The sequence below is a fragment of the Aulonocara stuartgranti genome (assembly GCF_965226115.1).
Source record: "Aulonocara stuartgranti genome assembly, chromosome: 19".
In the NCBI taxonomy this organism is placed as follows: domain Eukaryota; kingdom Metazoa; phylum Chordata; class Actinopteri; order Cichliformes; family Cichlidae; genus Aulonocara; species Aulonocara stuartgranti.
Genome location: NC_138955.1, coordinates 7,224,147 through 7,243,664, shown reverse-complemented (window position 1 = coordinate 7,243,664; position 19,518 = coordinate 7,224,147). Strand labels below are relative to the sequence as shown.

The window sequence follows — 19,518 nt, the reverse complement described above, 5'->3', positions numbered from 1 at the left end:
AGAAACAAAAAAGTGAGCTTCACTACAGGAACTAAAATAACGCCAGAAAGAGTGATATTTCTGACAGCACCCAGAAATGCAATAATAATCACAGGAACACTAACAAAAAGAAGACGACGCAAGCTAAGCCAAGAAAAACCACAAATCAAGACAGCTGCTTATTAATTCTCTGAGTTTGAAACCGTCTGCTAGACTGTTTCTCACAACTTGACTAGTGCAGAAGGAAATGATGATAGCAGGGATGATAAAACTAAAAATGATCAGCATCCTCTCCATCATTAGATATGGATCTTTTATGAGGTTAAATGTGCATTTAGTAACATTTGACTGAGGGTGAATTTTGAACGTCCTGTAGATGACTGTGTGAAGAGCAAAGACCCCACCCAAACAGACATCCCAGTTTGGTGTAAATGCCCTACTCTTCCTCTCATAGGAAAGCACCAGTGCAACATAGGGCTGCTCAATTAATCGAATTTTAATCTCGATTACGATCTGGGCTTTCAACGACCATTAAAAATGACTGAGCCGATTATTAGCCCCTCCCTCGTGCTTTACTCTCGCGCTGCTCCATGTGGCAAATCGAGCGCACCGCTCTGCATTTCGAATACCTGTCACAACAATTAAGAAGAGAACCCGAGGGAAGCTCGGAAAGCTAAGTAGAAGTTATTTGGAGAGGAGAGTGACTGCCATTGGTTGAACAGAGGTAAAAAAAAACTTCAGTGGTGTGGAAACATTATGGGTTCGCGGAGTCATAGACATAGTGTGTAAACTTTGCTACAGTGTCTTAGCTGCACCACAGAGCAACACTGCAAAGTTCACTAAACATAGATGTTTACATTTTTCATTTATTTCTTATATTGCAAACATTTGCACTGCATCAGTATTTGCACACTATTTTATATTATTTTTTGACAATCTTTAAAGTCATTATTCAATACATTGTTATTGTTAAATAAATATCGTCAAATAATCGAGATCTCAATTTCAGTGAAAATAATCATGATTATCATTTTTGCCATAATCGAGCAGCCCTAGTGCAACACAATGATCTATGCTAACCTGAACAAGGAAGTATCTTCTGCAGAATGTATTCGTGTTGATAACAGCTGATGACACTTTGCATAGGATATCATTGAAAGACCATCTGTTATCAGCCCAGAAGCTCACACAGCACACCACACATATATACACTCGTAAACAGGAGCACCATTGCACATGAAAATAATTGCAAATGCAAAAAATGAATTTCTGATGCAAATCCCAGAAGATTAGTTCTGTAGCTGCAGAATTACCAGAAACTGCAAAACAACTGCAAAAAAACCAAAACAAAACAAAACAAAATACCAAACCAAACCAAACCAGTGGTGCCTGTCAGTTGCTCAGATGGTAGCTGTCAGCTTTATGCAGGTTACACATAGATTTACACACTCTGCTCCCAGGTAAGTCACCTAGTATGATAGCCACAACCCTAATAATCCTATTTGGATGATATGAGTCAGTGGCAGAAACACAATCATATAATAATGAAAAACAAATCAACAACCCAAGCAGAAAACTTAGTTTATCAGTTCCCAGAGTCAGAACCAGACACGGAGAAGCTGCATTCAGCTTTTATGCTCCTTATAGCTGGAACAAACTCCCAGAAAGCCTCAGATCAGCTGAAACACTCAGTTTATTTAAATCCAGGTTGAAGACTCACCTATTCTCAGCTGCATTTGAATAAAGCACCAAATCCACACTTTAAGCTTAAATTTCAAAACTTACATTTAACTACTGATTTTATCTACTGTTCTGATTTTATCTGTTTTGATTTTATATACTGTTGTTTGTTTGTTTGTTTGTTTGTTTGTTAATTAGTTAGTTAGTTTATTTGCTTGTTTTATTCAATTTTAAATCATGCTTTTTATTTGTTCTTGTTTCTAATGTCTCTGTAAAGCACTTTGAATCACCTTGTTGTTGAATTGTGCTATACAAATAAACTTGCCTTGCCTTGCCTTTAAAACCCTTCTAGCAAAATAAGTTTTTTAAGTTATGGAAGCTGCTATAGCGTCTTCTCTCTAAGATCACACCTTACGCTGCCAATGTAAGAATATATATATGAACACAAAGGCTCCTAATGCTTGAATGAATAATTGCCAGTTTAATTTTTCAAACTTTAAGGCTTTTTTCACTGCTTGAAGAATTCCTTTGTCCTGTTCTGGAAGCTTTTCCCAATAATGACGTGGAGAATGGGGATAAGGACACTGTTGAAGAAGAGTAAGTACATGGAGACCTCTTGGATGATTACAAGTATGATGTGACATTTCAGCAACACTAGTAACGATGCTTCAGTGTCAGGAATTAAGTTGGCAGGGATGCTGGAGTGAAATAAAGGATACCAAAATAGGAAACATAAATATAATTTTAACTGGTATTGTTCTAACATAATTTGTTATGATGACAGAAAATATAGAGATGCAATTCTGAATAAGACTGTTATATAACTAACAGGCTTCAGACCCTGAGTGACCTGAATTGGAATAGGAGAAGAAAATGGATAGGTTGATAGTATTTGATTCAATTTTAAAGACCATCATCATATTAGAAAACATGCATAACCAATGCACAATTTAAATCATATTAAGAGCTGAGCGTGCTTTCCAGCATCATAGAGTCATCGCCACAACACCAGCTACATAAAACAAGTTCACAAGTTTTATTATGCTTTTTGGGGGAAGTCTGTATTAAATACACTTTCGTTTGTGCTAAATACATTACTATAAACGTTGTTACTGCATGAGGCTGAATTTGATCAAAACACAAAACATGCTGAGACAAAATCAGTTAATCTGCCGTCTACTTGTCGACACGTTACAGTACACCTAAGAACATCACTGCTTCCAAAACCTGTGCAGCTGTTAAACTGAAGAAATTTCCTTTTTTATACAGATAGTGCCAAAAAGTCAAAAACACTGTTCCTGATGGACAGTGATTTAGACCTTGCAAATATTCCAACTAAAGGTAAAGACATATCTTGCAGGCAAATTGGTCTGTGCTCCTAATGGAAAAAGAGCAAACAGCCAGCTACACTCTCTCAGTACCTTCTGCTACAGTCTTCTTTCTGAAATGCTTAATTTAAAGAAGAAACTAAACTGATAGTCAAGTGATTTCAGATAAGAGAGACATCACACCCAGGCTATGACCACTTCCTTGACTCTTCACTGAAGTCCTTAGTTACTTCTAAACATTTTTTTCTCTGGGTTGATTTTATAAACAAAAATGACCCTATTATGGACAGAGAAAATTTTCCATTTATTAACTTAATGCCAACATGTTAGACGCTGTCGTTATCGATTAAAATACACAGGAGACTTTTAACGACATGTCTATTCCAAACTACAGATCCTGATTCATTTTGACTGCAGGAAAGACCTGGAAAAACTTTCAGGCTTTCACCTTTAACAGGTGTTTTTTAAGATATTTGTGTTGAAACATGACAAAAATGCCTGGATGTCTGCCAGTGCATCATTTTAAAAATATAGTCAATATCTTGAAATGAATTTGATATGCTACTTCAAAGCACATTGTGTGCTGTCTGTCCTGCGTGCTGCATAACAACAACAATATTTAGTATTTACTGCTGTTTACACTTAGCTAGATTAATGCGATGGTGTTGTGTTTAGTATGTTGCTTTGTTTTTTTTGCTTGTTTTCTATTCTTTCTCTCTCAACAGGTGATCCAGGAGATTTTTTTCCCCTTTCTCACTGTCCCTCTTCCCTTCTGTTATTCTTTTCCTTCCTCTCTTTCTTTCTCCCTTTCCTATCCCTCACTCATGTCTGTCCCGTCTGTAACAACTGAAAATAAAATAAAATAAATAATAAAAACAAAGGTCGATCAAATGGACCAATACGGCAATGCCATGATGATCCATTTGGCAAAATAAATCCATTGGGTATCCTTGTTGGTCTTTAGACGACAATTCTGAAGGCTAAAGAACCAAATGGGACAGGCAAAAAAAAACAAAAGAAAGAAATGAATTTGATATATAAGGCTAGAAATTCACAGCAATCATTTAAGTTCATTATATATTTTGAAACTTTGAGTCATAACATTTTTATTCAATTCAGATATGGTCGAGCAGAAGGCCCACGTTGATTTGAGATGGGGTGATCCATATGAGAAACAGAAAATACACGATTATTATATAAATGTATGATGATTTATTAAACCGTCACAATTTTTCTTACACAGCATAATTATGTTGTGATTTGTTTGAATAAATAAGTCACACGGTGAGTAGAAATTAATTTTTTTATTCATTGACAACAAGTATTAATACAGTAGCTGCAGAATTACCAAACACTATTTGCATGTACAAGAATTTAGAAAAAGAAATTTTAAGAAGACAGTTGCCCAGAGGGCAGCTGTCAGCTTTATGCAGGTTACACATAGATTTACACACTCTGCTCCCAGGTAAGTCACCTAGTATGATAGCCACAACCCTAATAATCCTATTTGGATGATATGAGTCAGTGGCAGAAACACAATCATATAATAATGAAAAACAAATCAAAAACCCAAACAGACAACTTAGTTTAAAACCCTTCTAGCAAAATAAGTTTTTTAAGTTATGGAACCTGCTATAGCGTCTTCGCTCTAAGCTCACACATTATGCTGCCAATGTAAGAATATATATATGAACACAAAGGCTCCTAATGCTTGGATGAATAATTGCCAGTTTAATTATTCTACCTTTAAGGCTTTTTTCACTGCTTGAAGAATTCCTTTGTCCTGTTCTGGAAGCTTTTTCCAATGATGATGTAGAGAATGGGGTTAAGGACACTGTCAAAGAAGGCTAAGTACACAAAGACCAAATCGATGATTTCCAGCATGATGTGACATTTCTGACTGTCAGTGTTTTCGACCACAAATATTCTCACGCACAATATCACCCTGCAGATCAGGTATGACAGTACAACTGCCAGGATGAGAGTCGTGGTCTTCTGCTCTGTTCTCTGTGGTTTTAAAAACCCCATTCGCTTTTTTCTCAGAATTGTAATAATTCTGACAGAACAGAACAAAATAATGACAACAGGGATGATAAAGTTGAATATTATGTCTCTCACCTCATACAGCAGATATTGATTTTGTGAAGTGGAGTCGACTATACATTCAGTAATATTTGACTGTGGGTTCAATTTTACCTTACTGTAGATGAATATGGGGAAAGCAAAGACCAAACCAAAACTCCACACAAACAGACATCCCAGTTTGGCATAAAATGGCCTGCTCATCAACTCGTGGAAAAGTGGGTGCACCAGTGCCACATAACAATCTAAGATAGCCAGAACAAGAAAGTAGATATTGCAAAATAAATGCATTCTCACACCAGCTTTTACCAGCATGCACAGGCTTTCACTGAAAGGCCAGTCAATGCTTAATCTTACATCATCAGTCCAGAAGGGCAAACAGCACATCAGAACAAGATGAGTTCCAGTCAAGTTGCTCAAGTAGATCTCAGTCACAGTGCAGGCCTTCTTGTGGAGGCAGAAAACCATCAGCACAAACGCATTAAAGATGATTGCAAGCAGGCAGATGACATAAACTGGAGTCATACAGAAGATTAACGTGTTGTTGTTAAAAATGGTGGGACAATGCTCTTCACTTGCGTTGCTTTGGTTTCCAGTCATCTTCAGTGTCAGGAATTAAGTTGGCAGGGATGCTGGAGTGAAATAAAGGATACCAAAATAGAAAACATAAATATCTTGTTACCTGGCATTGTTTTAACATAATTTGTTACGATGACAGAAAACATAGATACACCTAATTCTGAATAAGACTGATATGTAACTACCCGGCTTCAGACCCCGAGCGACTTGAATTGGATAAGCAGAAGAAAATGGATTGATATATAGTATTTGATTCAGTTTTAAAGACCATCATCATATTAGAAAACATGCAATTTTACATCATATTTAGAGCTGAGCGTGCTTTCCAGCATCATAGAGTCATCACCACAGCACCAGCTACGTAAAACAAGTTCACAAGTTTAGTATTTCCATCCTCACATTTACAGACAGTTTAAAACAATTTAAATGTGAATTTATTATATGTTTTGGGGGGCAGCCTTTATTAAATACATTTTCATTTGTGTTAAATACATTACTATAAACGTTGTTACTGCATGAGGCTGAATTTGATCAAAACACAAAACATGCTGAGACAAACATGCTGAGACAAACATGCTGAGACAAAATCAGTTAATCTGCCGTCTACTTGTCGACACGTTACTGTACACCTAAGAACATCACTGCTTCCAAAACCTGTGCAGCTGTTAAACTGAAGAAATTTCCTTTTTTATGAAGATAGTGCCAAAAGGTCAAAAACACTGTTCCTGATCGACAGTGATTTAGACCTTGCAAATATTCCAACTAAAGGTAAAGACATAAGAAAGTAAATTCCAAGCCAAATTAAGCGTTTACATACCTTGCAGGCAAATTAGTCTGTGCTCCTGATGGAAAAAGAGCAAACAGCCAGCTACACTCTCTCAGTACCTTCTGCTACAGTCTTCTTTCTGAAACGCTTAATTTAAAGAAGAAACTAAACTGATAGTCAAGTGATTTCAGATAAGAGAGACATCACACCCAGTCTATGACCACTTCCTTGACTCTTCACTGAAGTCCTTAGTTACTTCTAAATATTTTTTTCTCTGGGTTGATTTTATTAACAAAAATGACCCTATTATGGACAGAGAAAATTTTCCATTTATTAACTTAATGGCAACATGTTAGACGCTGTGGTTATCGATTAAAATACCAATACAAGACTTACTCTGCTGTAAGAACACCATAATACTGATGATCCAACAAAGAAAGTCAGAGACAACATGTACACAAAATGTGATGAACGGAGGTGAAACAGGTGGGGAACAGAACAGAGCTGAGGTAAGTCAGGAAATAGGAAAGGGCAGAGAAAGTAAGTAAAACTAAACGACATGGGCAGAAACAGAAACTTTAAAAGTAAAGACAGGAACTGATGAAAGGGAGCAGACAAACCAGAATACATACAAACCAAAATGGTGACAGACAGAGACAACTAGATACGAGAAAAGGGAAGAAGCTAAATGCAGCTTCAAAGTCACCAGTAACAAGAGCTAAGAAGGTCTCAATTAACAAGCATATATAATAAATTATACAGAATACACACAATTAGAAGATAATATTCAGCCTTCAAATTTTATTTGAATGGTGCCAAATCACAAAAACAGTCACCTCAAGGTGTGTTTATATTATAAGGTAAAAGACGCTAAGATAAGTACAAAATAAGCCTTGCAAATTACAATAAATGTATAGAAGAATCACAGGGATATAATACCACACCTAACAAAACTATAAACAAAACTACCTTTCAAAAACGAAGAGCAGAGATTTAAATTAATCTCCAAAATATTCATGAAAAACCTCAAAACAGAAGATGACACTTTATGCATAAAAAGCAGATATTGATTCAATATTAAATGCCTGCCTCCGTGTTAATGTAATTAAATAATCCTAGACATAATTGTTGCAAAGGACTTGAGTTGAATAAATACTCGATACAATAAGTTGAAGAAAACAAAATTTAGATTCTTTGATAAGAAGTAATAAAACTGTCGCTGACACTATTTGTTTCCAATAATTAAACAAAGTAGAACTCACTTTTTTCTCTTTTGTTTTTTCCTTTTGAATACTTTTTATTTTATTTGCTTCTCTGTCCTTGGTCTAGAGCATGGATGCAAGCTGCAATTATTGCAGTCATACATGTTGTAAACTTCTGTAATACAATAGGGCCACCCTAACTGTGAATCTGGATTATATGTGCAAATGACAGGAACATATTCATCTTGCACAGAGGACAAAAAATGTGTTTCTCTATTGGAAAACACTGATTGACTGTTCCACAAATAACACAATTTAAAACAGCAGCTGGTTGGGGCTTCTGTGCTTACAGCCAGAGCTGTGTGCCTGAGAAGATCCTATCAAGGATATCCATCATCCATCATGGTGGTCATCCTGTGTCTTTCTGTGTCTGCTTTGTGTCTGCTTTGTGGGCAGAGCATTGGTTCCTCACCTGTTCTGCTCACCTGCTGATGACAATCAACGAGGCAATACTTAAGGGCAGGGCATCTACTCATCTACTCTGTGCCAGTCTGTCAGCTATCTCATGGTGGTAACCAGGCTGTATCTTTACGTCTGTGCTCTGTACTTATCTTGATTTCCTTGTGTCTTCAGTTTCTCTGCCACTTCACTGCTTAACACACTCCTAGCTCAAGTCTCTGGATGCTGGTCACTTTGGCAAAATTCACTGAATCGCCTCTCACCTTCTTCCCGTCACTCTTGGATTCTTGGAAACAAGGCTGAATGGGCAAATGGGATTTAGAAGGCTTCTAAAGAAGGCTTAGTATGCAGAATCTCAGTATTTATTCTGTCGAGTACATCTAGTATCCTGCTCATGGGAGAATGGGCACCCAGCAGATCAGGAATGCCAGAATGAACAACTCACAGGATGAAAGTGGTGGCCTCCTACTCCATTCTCTGAGTGTCTCACCCCTCTTTTCCCCAGTGCGTGAATAATTATGACAGTACAGAAGGAGATCATAGAAACAGAAATGATGAAGCTGAAGATAATGGTCCTTGTTGTTTTTATCGATATAAAAATATGGAAATGTACCGATACGTGATCAGAATTATAATATTTCTGACTATCTGAGGCAAAAAAATTTCAGATTCAAATCAAATCGAATCGTGGATCAAATTGATTCGGGAGCTTGTGAATCAGAATCGAATCGATTGTAGAAATCGGTGGCGATACCCAGCCATAGCCCTAAGTGCAGACTACAGGAGACTTGAAGAAATAAAAAAGTGAGCTTCATTGCAGCTGATTCAATGCTAAAAGAAAAAATCCAAACAAAGGCTTAGAAAGTCCAAATAGCACCAGGAGGAGAAAACACACTAGGAACTAGACAGATGGACACCAGAGGCTTTAAACACATACACAAAGTAATCATGAAGAGTCAGCACAGCTGGAGATAACAAGGCATAGCAGAATCTAGACACAAACGGGAAAGGTAAAAAAATATAGACCACAAGAGGCCAAAGACCCAAATTAAAAAGACGAAGCAACAAAACAGGGCAAAGCCTAACATTAAGACGGGGACTTGACAGTAAAACACTAGGGGAACTAAAATAACGCCAGAAGGGGGGATATTTCTGACAGAACCCAGAAATGCAATAATAATCACAGGCACACTAACAAAGCTCAGCCTAAAATAATAATTAAACTAAAGCTCAAGAACAGCAATGAAAAGCAAACTAAAATGCTCAATTATAAGAAGAAGACGCAAGATAAGCCAAGAAGAACTGCAAAACATGACAGCTGCTTAATTCTCTGAGTGTTTAAACGAACTGCTAGACTGTTTCTCAGAGCTTTTCTAATGCTGTGCAGAAGGATAACAGGGATGATAAAACTAAAAATAATCAGCATCCTCTCCATCATTAGATATGGATCTTTTGTGAGATTAAATGTGCATTCAGTAACATTTGACTGAGGGTGGATTTTCGACCTTCCTGTAGATGAATGCGTGAAGAGTAAAGACCCCACACAAACAGACATCCCAGTTTGGTGTAAAATGCCCTACTCTTCCTCTCATAGGAAAGCACCAGTGCAACATGTGATCTATGCTAACCTGAACAAGGAAGTATCTTCGGCAGAACGCATTCGTGTTGATAACAGCTGATGACACTTTGCATAGGATATCAGTGAAAGACCATCTGTTATCAGCCCAGAAGCTCACACAGCACACCACACATATATACACTCGTAAACAGGAGCACCATTGCACATGAAAATGGTTGGAAATGCAAAAAATGAATTTCTGCTGCAGATCCCAGAAGATTAGTTGTTCTTTTGGTACGTAAGATGACAGACAACATTTATTTATATTGATAAATATATTTCTATATAACAGTGTTTGAGGGTACTCCTTTAAAAAGCGATGTGTAGGCGCACCTCACTTATATATTTATGTATGTATAAATTATATTTATAATAGGCGAGACCTGTGTTTGGTTCTCTAAACTGTGGCATGCTTGTTATCAGATCATCAGATAGTTGGATGTTTTGCTTATATTTTCAGTAGTTTTGTTAGATGATGGTATATATTGCTTTTCACAGCATTCATCTTTCAGTGACAAACATTATTTTTTTCAATGTATTTCACTTTATTTTAGGCTATCATCAGTTTAGAAGGTGGGAATGGATGTTTGTGTCTGTGTGTGCCTGTATGTCTTTGTCTATATGTCAGGTTGGGTATCAGACGCCACCTCTCTGGGGACATCTCAGGCCCTCCAAGGTTTGGAGGCCTATCTCCACCCACCACCACTTCCCCTGCCAGTGGCGGACTCCCTCAGGTGTCGGTGCGTTGGTGGTTCTTTGTGTCTGGGGGTAGGCGTCCGGGTACACACCGGCTCACAACTTGGCGGCCGCTTATCGGGGCCTGGAGCCTGGGGCTCGCTCGGAGGTGGGATGCCCCCGGCCTCTCGGCTTGGGGCTCGGTCACTCAGGCACGGCTGGCTGCCGGCGGAGCTCACGGGCGCGTCACTGCAACTCCCCCTGGCTTTTGCTCCGCGGCTGCTGAGTGAGCCCTCATCTGGGACTCTCCTCAGCTCTTTCTGGGACAGTGGCACGGCTGCCCCTCTGCTGGTCTTCCTTGGTCTCTTGTGTTCTGGGGGCCTCTGGATGTCTGGAGTTTTGATCTCCTCCATACCTGCTTCATACCCTGGAGGACGGGGCTGTGGCTCCCCATACTCCCTAGCAGATCGTTACATGGAGAAACCTTTGGAATGCAAGCATGCTGATCCACACAGGTATGCACACAGGTGTACACACGGGTATTCACAGACGCGGACTACACCTTTCTTGGCTGCTGCCTCAAAGCACATTGTGCGCTGTCTATCTTGCGTGCTGCACAATATCGTTTATTATTTAGTATCTACTGATGTCTACTGCTAGCTAGTTTATTGTGATGGTGCTGTTTTTTTTTTTATTATGTTGCTCTTTGTTGTTTGCTTTCTCTTCTGTTTTTTTTTCTCCATACAGGTGACCCAGGTGTTTTGTTTTTTTGTTTGTTTGTTTTTTTTTCTTTCTTCCCCCCCTTCTCACCGTCTCTTCTCCCCTTTGGTTTTCTTTCTCTAACTCTCTTTCTTTCATTCTTTCTCCCTGTCCTATCCCCCAGTCATGTCTGTCCCGTTTGTAGCAACTGAAAATAAAATAAATTCATAATTATAATAAAGGTCAATCAAATGGACAAATATGGCAAGGCCATGATGATCCACTTGGTAAAATAAATCCGCTTGACATCTTTCTTGGCCTTAAGACAACAATTCTGATGGCTAAAGATCCAACCGGGACAAAAAAAAAAAAAAAAAAAAAAAAAAAAAAGATGATGGTATATATGGCACTTCACAGCATTCATCTTTCAGTGACAAACATTATTTTTTTCAATGTATTTCACTTTATTTTAGGCTATCATCAGTTTAGAAAGCATTCATGGCCAGTTTTTATTTTCTAGGATTCATTATTTACAGCAAGAGTAGATTTGCATGAAAGGAAATGGTTTGTAATGGACAGATGCAAGGTGATCAATGGCCACAGCCTCGTGCAGTAAAGATGTATCACAAGACGGTTGATCTGTTTGTCTCACTAACAAACTAAACATGGCATTTTTAGAGGGTACAGCAGCCATGGCAGTTTGTCTTGAAATAGCAACAGTAATCTCCATATTTAGACCTTTTTCTAAAAATCCATTTTCGACTTCAATCTCGAAATATTGACTTTAAAAAAAACTTCACTTATGTGCAAATAAAGTGGCAGGTAATTTTAAATTCTATCAGCTCAACACACAGCGAACACACAAACTGTTTGTATGCTGTGTGGCACAGTGTGTTGCTAGCTAAAGGCCCAGCTGCTGTCTTTCACAGGGAGAGAAAGAGTGAGAGATAACTTTACTCTGAGAAAGATGAAGGAAGACAGACACGACATGAGGTTAGATTTAAAGGTAAGGACTGCTCAGTGATGCTCGATAAACTGCAAATTTAAAACACATGGCAGAATTTTAACCACATATTGGTTGAAGTTTCAAAGTTCTTTATTCGTCACATGCATAGTTTTACAAGTATAACACACAGTGAAATGTAACCTGACATGCTCCTCGAACTGTGCAAAAGTCGATATACCTAATGTATATATAATATAAACATTAGGTGAATGTGCAGTAGTGGCATGTATGCATGGTGTGTGTAAGGTGGTAGTATATAATGTGATTTGATAAATAATGTAGTTTCATTTGTACATGTTGTACATATATATTACTTTATCATTATCTTAGTATACATATATTTAGAACAAGGTTCTGTTACCTTTCTACAAAAAAATGTTAGAATCAGGAGCTACTTTTTGCTTTCTTACTTTGAGTACTTCACTTGAGTAAAGAAGTTGCTTCAGCACTTTTACTGGAGGATTTTTTTAGTAGTTCTACTTAAGTAAAGACAGCCTGTACTTTTGCCACCTCTGCCCACAGCACAAACTATGTGAAACATGTTCCCACAACCATGTAAATCTTTGTATTCATGAAGATTAAAACAAACAAACAAAGAAAAAAACCCACTCCTTTTTATATGTGCATTTAGTTTTGACACATTTGTGTGGCAAGTGAAAAGTCACTCATTTGCCTCAAATGCTCAAATCGAACATGTGAACCTGAGTGTTTAGATTAGTCTGAAGTATGACTTTCCAGCTTTCAGGATCACTCCCACATATGCAGACCTCATCCTTTTAAATATGAACTTATTTAATGTATTTGCCACTGTAACAGTATATGATAGAAAATATGAAAAAGCACTACTCACTACTGACTGACAGCTCCCCAATATCACTTAACATGCCATGTCTGGATATCACTGAAAAACAAACAAACAAACAAACAGTGTTACATAAAGAATTTAAATTAGACCTGATACAGTAGGATTATTAGAGAGAAATACACCAATGTTTCTCTCATACTCAGACAAATAATTGTTCCTTTCATCATATTAAATCATTAAACACACACCTCAGCTCAAAACATCATTCTGAGAAACCTTCTTTTAGCCTGCTGAAGAATTTTTAAGAGCACAGAACCTACGCCAACCAGAACAAGGAAGAAGATGCTGCAGAGCACATTCATGTTGATAACAACTGATGACACTTTGCATAGGATTTCACTGAAAAGCATCTGTTATATAATCAGCCCAGCAGGACAAACAGCACACCGCAGCAAAATGAGTTAAAGCCAAGTTACTCAAATAAATCTAAGCCGCAGTGGTGATGGAAGATCAAACCTCTGGATTCAGGAAGACACAGACTTTTATTTGGGTTTCCATTATGGCGACCCTTAAAGGGAGCAGCCAAAAGACAATGGTGAAGATGAAAATGTATCAGAAAAACATGAGCTAATTAAGAAGGAGACTTTTATTGACATGTCTATTCCAAACTACAGATCCTGATTCATTGTGACCAGTGTTGAGTAAGTTACTTTAAAATAGTAACTTAGTTACATTACTAGTTACTTCTCTCAAAAGTAACTCAGTTACTTCAAGTTACTCGTTACTTTCAAAGTAACTAGTTACTAGGGAAAGTAACTTTGGTTTTACTCAGAATTCTCTTGTTAATGTGTTGCTTCCATAACTTTGCCAGTCTTCTAGCTTGCTTACTTGCCACAAGTGCACTGTGCCACCTACCAATAGAAAGGAAAAGATAATGTGCATATTTCCACAAGAGAAATCCCACGCCTGGACCGTCATTGACTGCTGCCATGATTCTAGCCTACGTCACAGCGTCATGTGCGCCTTTTACATCCAACACAAAAACTGCAGTCGTGGTGCTTTCGATTGTACTCAGAACTCTGAAATTCTGCCTTCTGAATAGAAAGATGTAGGCAACACCAGACTGCAGATGAGCTGCATACAGGGCTGGACTGGGACAGAAAATTGGCCCGGGTATTTTAACTAGAGACCGGCCCACCATTATAGGAAAAATCTTAAAGCCTTTGAATGAAAACAAACACTGTTGTGACAGTGATGTACACTGTTTTGATGGTATATATGCATCAATCTATCAATCGTTTGTTGTAAGATTCAGATAATTATTTTTTAAAAGCTAGACATTTTAAATGAGAATAAGAAAGAAAAGTATTTCCTTGTGCCCACCTCTCCCTGTTAATGCCCTACATGGACCCCTGGCAACACTTTGCTAGATCCGCACCTGCACAGTTACCAGCTGTCAGCTACCTAAAAAAGGATCCTGGGGTTATTTGTCTCTCAGAAACAGTTCATAACTTCCCTTCAACTCATTCATGTCACCTAAAGGGTAAACCTGTTTCTCCATCACCTGTTCAGCTCTGATGATCCAGTAAGGACATCTCCTGGTTTCATCTTCATGTTTCCCTCTCACCACATAACCAAACCGATATCATGACCAGCAGCTTTTTTGCAGCTGTGGCTCCAGCAAACATCAGCTGATACTAGAAATTAATATTAAATAAATTCTAACAATAGCTGATCAAGCTTAAACGTGCTGCTGTTGTTTAGCGCGACATCCGCTGGTTTCCTCTTTCGGCGCAAAGTGAGCGATAAACAAACAAGAGAGCCGATCAGCTGATCACTGATCAGTTTTCATGATTGAAGTAGAAACAGGAGAGGGAGGGGGAGAATGAGAGGAGAAGAGGCAGCTGTGCAGCAAAGACACAGAATAACTCCAGCTTTGTGTCTTTTTCATTGTAGCTGAATTACGGGACAAACTGTTCCTTTTCACCTCAATAAGAAACGCGTAATATTTTCTCTGAATACCAGACGGGACGGTTGGCAACTCTAATAACTTATGAACAAAATAAAGTTCAACATCATTAACTTCATAGCACCACCCAGCTGTATAGAAACTCCGTCATGCTAGCTAGCACGCAGTACGGAAAAAGTCAGAATAACGAAAATAAACTCCACCTAAACTTGGTTCATATCTGACCCAGAGAGACTGCAGGTCATAACTTCTTACCTGAAGTTCAGTTCACACTTGGACCGGCGGCCGCCTCGGGTCTCTTTTCATTCTGCGTCCCTTTTCCTTCATCCACCTGCTGCTTCCACCACTTGCTAATGTTACTGAATCTGTGGAAACTCCGCGATAGCCACCACACGAAGTAACGAGTAACGACCCTATCTAAATTCCAGTAACGAGTAACGCGTTCCTGATTTTGGCATAATAACTAGTTACCGTGCTCGTTACCACAATAATAACGTAGTTACTGTAACGCGTTACTTAATAACGCGTTAGTCCCAACACTGATTGTGACTGCAGGAAAGACCTGGAAAAAATTTCAGGCGTTCGTCTTTAACAGTTTTTCTAATATTTGTGTTGAAACAATACAAAAATGCCTGGATGTCTGCCAGTACATCATTTTAAAAATATAGTCAGTATCTTGACTATCTCATAGTGGTAACCAGGCTGTATTTTTATGTCTGTGCTCTGTACTTATCTTGATTTCCTTGTGTCTTCAGTTTTCTTGCCACTTCACTGCTTAACTCACTCCTACTGCATCCAATAACATTTGACTGAAGCTTCAGATTTGAGTTTCCTTAGATGAATACAGGGGCAACAAACACCAAGCACAAACCGACATCCCAGTTTGGCATAAAAACACGTTCTCATATTTTCATGGGAAAGCGAGTGTACCAGTATCACATATCAGTCTATGTTAACCTAGCTTTGTCTCTGGAGTGTGTGAATAACTCTGACAGTACAGAAGGAGATCATGGAAACAGACAGCTGTGGCCAGCCCAAATGACTACAGGCCTGTTGCACTTACGCCTGTAGTGATGAAGTGCTTTGAGAGACTGGTCTGTCAGCACATCAGGGCCGGTCTGCCTCCCACTCTGGACCCCCACCAATTTGCCTACAGGACAAATCGTTCCACCGAGGACGCCATCACCATAGCACTCCACACTGCGCTGAGTCACCTGGAGCACCGAGGAAGCTATGTGAGAATGCTCTTTCTGGACTTCAGCTCAGCATTCAATCATATCATCCCGGAGATCCTGGTCCAGAAACTGTCTCACCTGGGACTCTCCACCCCCATCTGCCTCTGGATCAAGGACTTCCTGACAAATAGACCACAGTCTGTCAGACTCGGCCCCCACCGGTCCAGCACCATCACACTCAGCACCGGGTCTCCACAAGGATGTGTTTTGAGTCCCCTCCTGTTTACGCTCTACACATCCGACTGCTCCCCTACCCATCTCTCAAACACCATCATAAAGTTCGCGGATGACACCACAGTGGTTGGACTCATCTCAAGGGGGGATGAGTCGGACTACAGAGATGAGGTCAACAGACTGACTGAGTGGTGTTCAGTTAACAACCTCCAACTGAACACCACGAAAACTAAAGAACTTATCTTGGACTTCAGGAAGGGCAGAGCAGACCCGGCCCCACTTTACATTCACGGGAGCTGTGTGGAGAGGGTACACTCCATGAGGTTTCTGGGCGTGCAGATATCTGATGACCTCTCCTGGACTGCAAATACTACAGCGGTGGTTAAAAAGGCCCAGCAGCGTCTCCACTTTCTGAGAGTGCTCAGGAGGAACAACCTGGAGGAGAGGCTGCTGGTGACATTTTACAGAGCCACCATAGAGAGCATCCTAACGTACGGCATAACAACATGGTATGCAGGGTGCTCAGCTGCAGACAGGAAAGTACTGCAGAGGGTCATCAACACAGCCCAGAAGATCACTGGCTGCTCTCTGCCCAGCCTGGAGGTCACTGCAAACTCTCGGTACCTCAGCAGAGCTGGCAATATCATCAAGGACCACTCTCACCCCAGCAACCAACTGTTTGAACTATTACCGTCAGGCCGACGGTACAGGTCACATAAAACCAGGACAAACAGATTCAGGGATAGCTTCTTTCCCAGAGCTATCACCGTAGTAAATAAGCACAAAAACAATTGAACCTATTCCATACCGTCACTGTCATTATATTATGCTGCTATCCTGTATATATTGTACATACTATTGTTTGAGTACTTACGATTGTTTTTTTTTGTACTTTTTATATTTTACATTTATATTTATTATTGAAACTTGCACCAAGGGAGTGGCACTCCAATTTCGTTGTACTCTGTACAATGACAATAAAGGCTATTCTATTCTATTCTATTCTATTCTATTCTAAATGATGAAGCTGAAGATTATGGTCCTAATCTCAGATATCTGGATATTGGTCTGGTTAAGTGAAATGTACTGAAGAGTACTAAAATCCAACACAATCTCCTGAGTTCATTAAATTTCTTGATTCTGTGTCTGAGTGCAGAGAATATGTGAGATCCTTGGGGTCAAGGCTAGCTTTGTGAAAGTCAAATTCGTCTTGAGGACCCAAATGCCGGAATCATAGACAGATGTAAATGAAAAGGGAGCTTTTAATGCTGTTTAGTCTTAAGGACACACATTCTAGGGAAAAAAAAAGAAAACCAGGAAATCCACAAAGCCAAAACTTACTTGGAAAATAAAGCACAGGGTATCCAAGATTAGAATACAGGAAGGAAGGATACAACACAGAGACAATGTTTACACAAGTAGTGACGAGAGGAAATGAAACTGGTAGGAAATAAAATACAGCTGGGGATACTCAGGGAATAAGCAAGGGCAGAGACAGGAAGTAAAACTACACGACGTGGAGGAAAAACAGAGGCTGCTTTCCAAAACTCCCTCCTACCTCCTTTTCCTAAACTCTTTCCTTTCCTTTCCTTAACCTTGATGATGTTTTCATTGAGGTCAAGGAAAGATGGGTATGAGAATTGATGAGGGCTTAGGACAAGAGAAGAGTGATGTGCTGAGAATTTGCCTTTTATGGTGAGAATATTTAAATAAGACAAAAATGTAAATAAGAAAGATTATGGCACAGTTTCCCTTCTCTTGGTCCACAACCCCACCCAACTAAGCCATTATAAAGATAAACTGAGGGTTTCCTATTAATTTTTTCTTTTGCCCATCATCTACCAGAAAGGAAACTGATTAACTGAAAATAAATAGTACACACTTCAATTATTCTTAATTCAATTACAGTAAATTTAATAAATTCCGAAATTTTGAGTGCTCTGCAGTAACTAATAATGCAATGTGCAACGGAATCAGTTTAATAAAGTAAAATATTAAAGCAACTATTAAACTTAAGGGAAAAATATATGAGGTTTTCATGCTTTCATCATTAAAACATTCGTGACTTTGCTGACAAGCCTGGAAACACATTATTCCAGTCATAAATCCGAAGAAGCAGATTCCAAAATGACTGGAAAAAAGGAAACAGTTGTGCCGGTGTTCACAGGAAGGTATGTAACTATGGCCCCGTTTTATTGACAATGACAGATGCCCAGACACCTTCTTTTGGTTGGCTGCTCTTCACAAGCCAGAATTTGAACAGCACCTGATTGGGGCAGCCAGAGCTGTGTGCTTGACATGATTGTATCAAATTATCCACTCTCACTGACATTACATTATGCACAACCAAGAGTAGGAAAAACTTCTAGAATTAAGAGCAGTCTGAACTTTCAGTTTTTATGTAACACTCCCATGTATAATAATGGGTTTCCTATAAAAAAAAAATACCACAAAGCACATAGCGTCAGAGTTAAAACCACCGAAATACCTTCTCTTAGCCATGGGATATGTCCCATCTGGAAAATACTCAAAGAGAACTAAAACCTCATTACTTCAAGCTGAATCAGACTGGCAGCACTTCTATTAAGTAAACATCTGGATTATCTGGATATGAGAAACACTGTTACATACAGAAAGTAAGTGAAGCATATTACGTTCAGAATAGATAGACACTTGTATTTTATAGAATAGAATAGAATAGCCTTTTGTTGTGATTGTACATGTCCAACAACATTGTGGGTGCTTCACACCAACTGTGCTGGGATAAACTAGAACTAGCACACACATACACTTACACTGATAAGCATTCACACATCCCCCCTCCCCTTCCAATGCCTTCGATGCTTGTTGCCTCCTGGGAACACGAGGCGGGTCTGGGCCCGTGCTGGAGAGTTGGCGCAGTGGCAGGATGGCTGCTGTGTTGCCTGGGATTACTCCTTATCCTCTACCCAACCCTGTTGCTGGTCATGTGCTCTATAATGTTGTACTGTGGACGTTTATGTGCTTTTCTGTGCAGAGGAGTTTTTTTTTGTTTCCTGTTCTCATGCTGTCCTCCTGTAGCCCAGCATGAGTAGAGGTCTCTTTTTTTCCTCTTTTCTCATTGTAGTGTCCATTTCAGTGTTTTTTCTGTAATGCAACCGTTCTCTGACTTGTATCCCCATGTGATGTCCGTGTTGTGTGTGTAAGGTCGGGGGGGCGGGTTCATTCCACTGCAGGGCAACCTGCATGTGGCGAATAAACTTTGAACTTGAACTTGAACTTG

At 39.2% G+C, this 19,518-nt stretch overlaps 1 protein-coding gene across 7 annotated transcripts in view; it reads right to left on the bottom strand.

Annotated features, from left to right (window-relative positions):
* Positions 1–4,317: 4,317 nt before the first annotated feature.
* LOC309695314 (B2 bradykinin receptor-like) overlaps positions 4,318–19,518 on the bottom strand; it is a 34,143-nt gene continuing 18,942 nt past the window's right edge. For 3 of the 7 annotated variants that reach the window (XM_082515848.1, XM_082515847.1, XM_082515849.1), the window contains exons 2-3: positions 12,924–12,974; positions 4,318–5,701 (exon numbers count right to left, since the gene is read on the bottom strand). In XM_082515848.1, the coding sequence (XP_082371974.1) occupies positions 4,746–5,669 (924 nt within the window). In that variant the 5' untranslated portion in view covers positions 5,670–5,701; positions 12,924–12,974 and the 3' untranslated portion in view covers positions 4,318–4,745. Of the gene's footprint in view, positions 5,702–5,833; positions 5,845–6,465; positions 7,055–7,591; positions 8,375–12,923; positions 12,975–19,518 lie in introns of those variants that run through there. The other 4 variants (XM_082515851.1, XM_082515850.1, XM_082515852.1 and 1 more) reach the window with 4 other exon arrangements.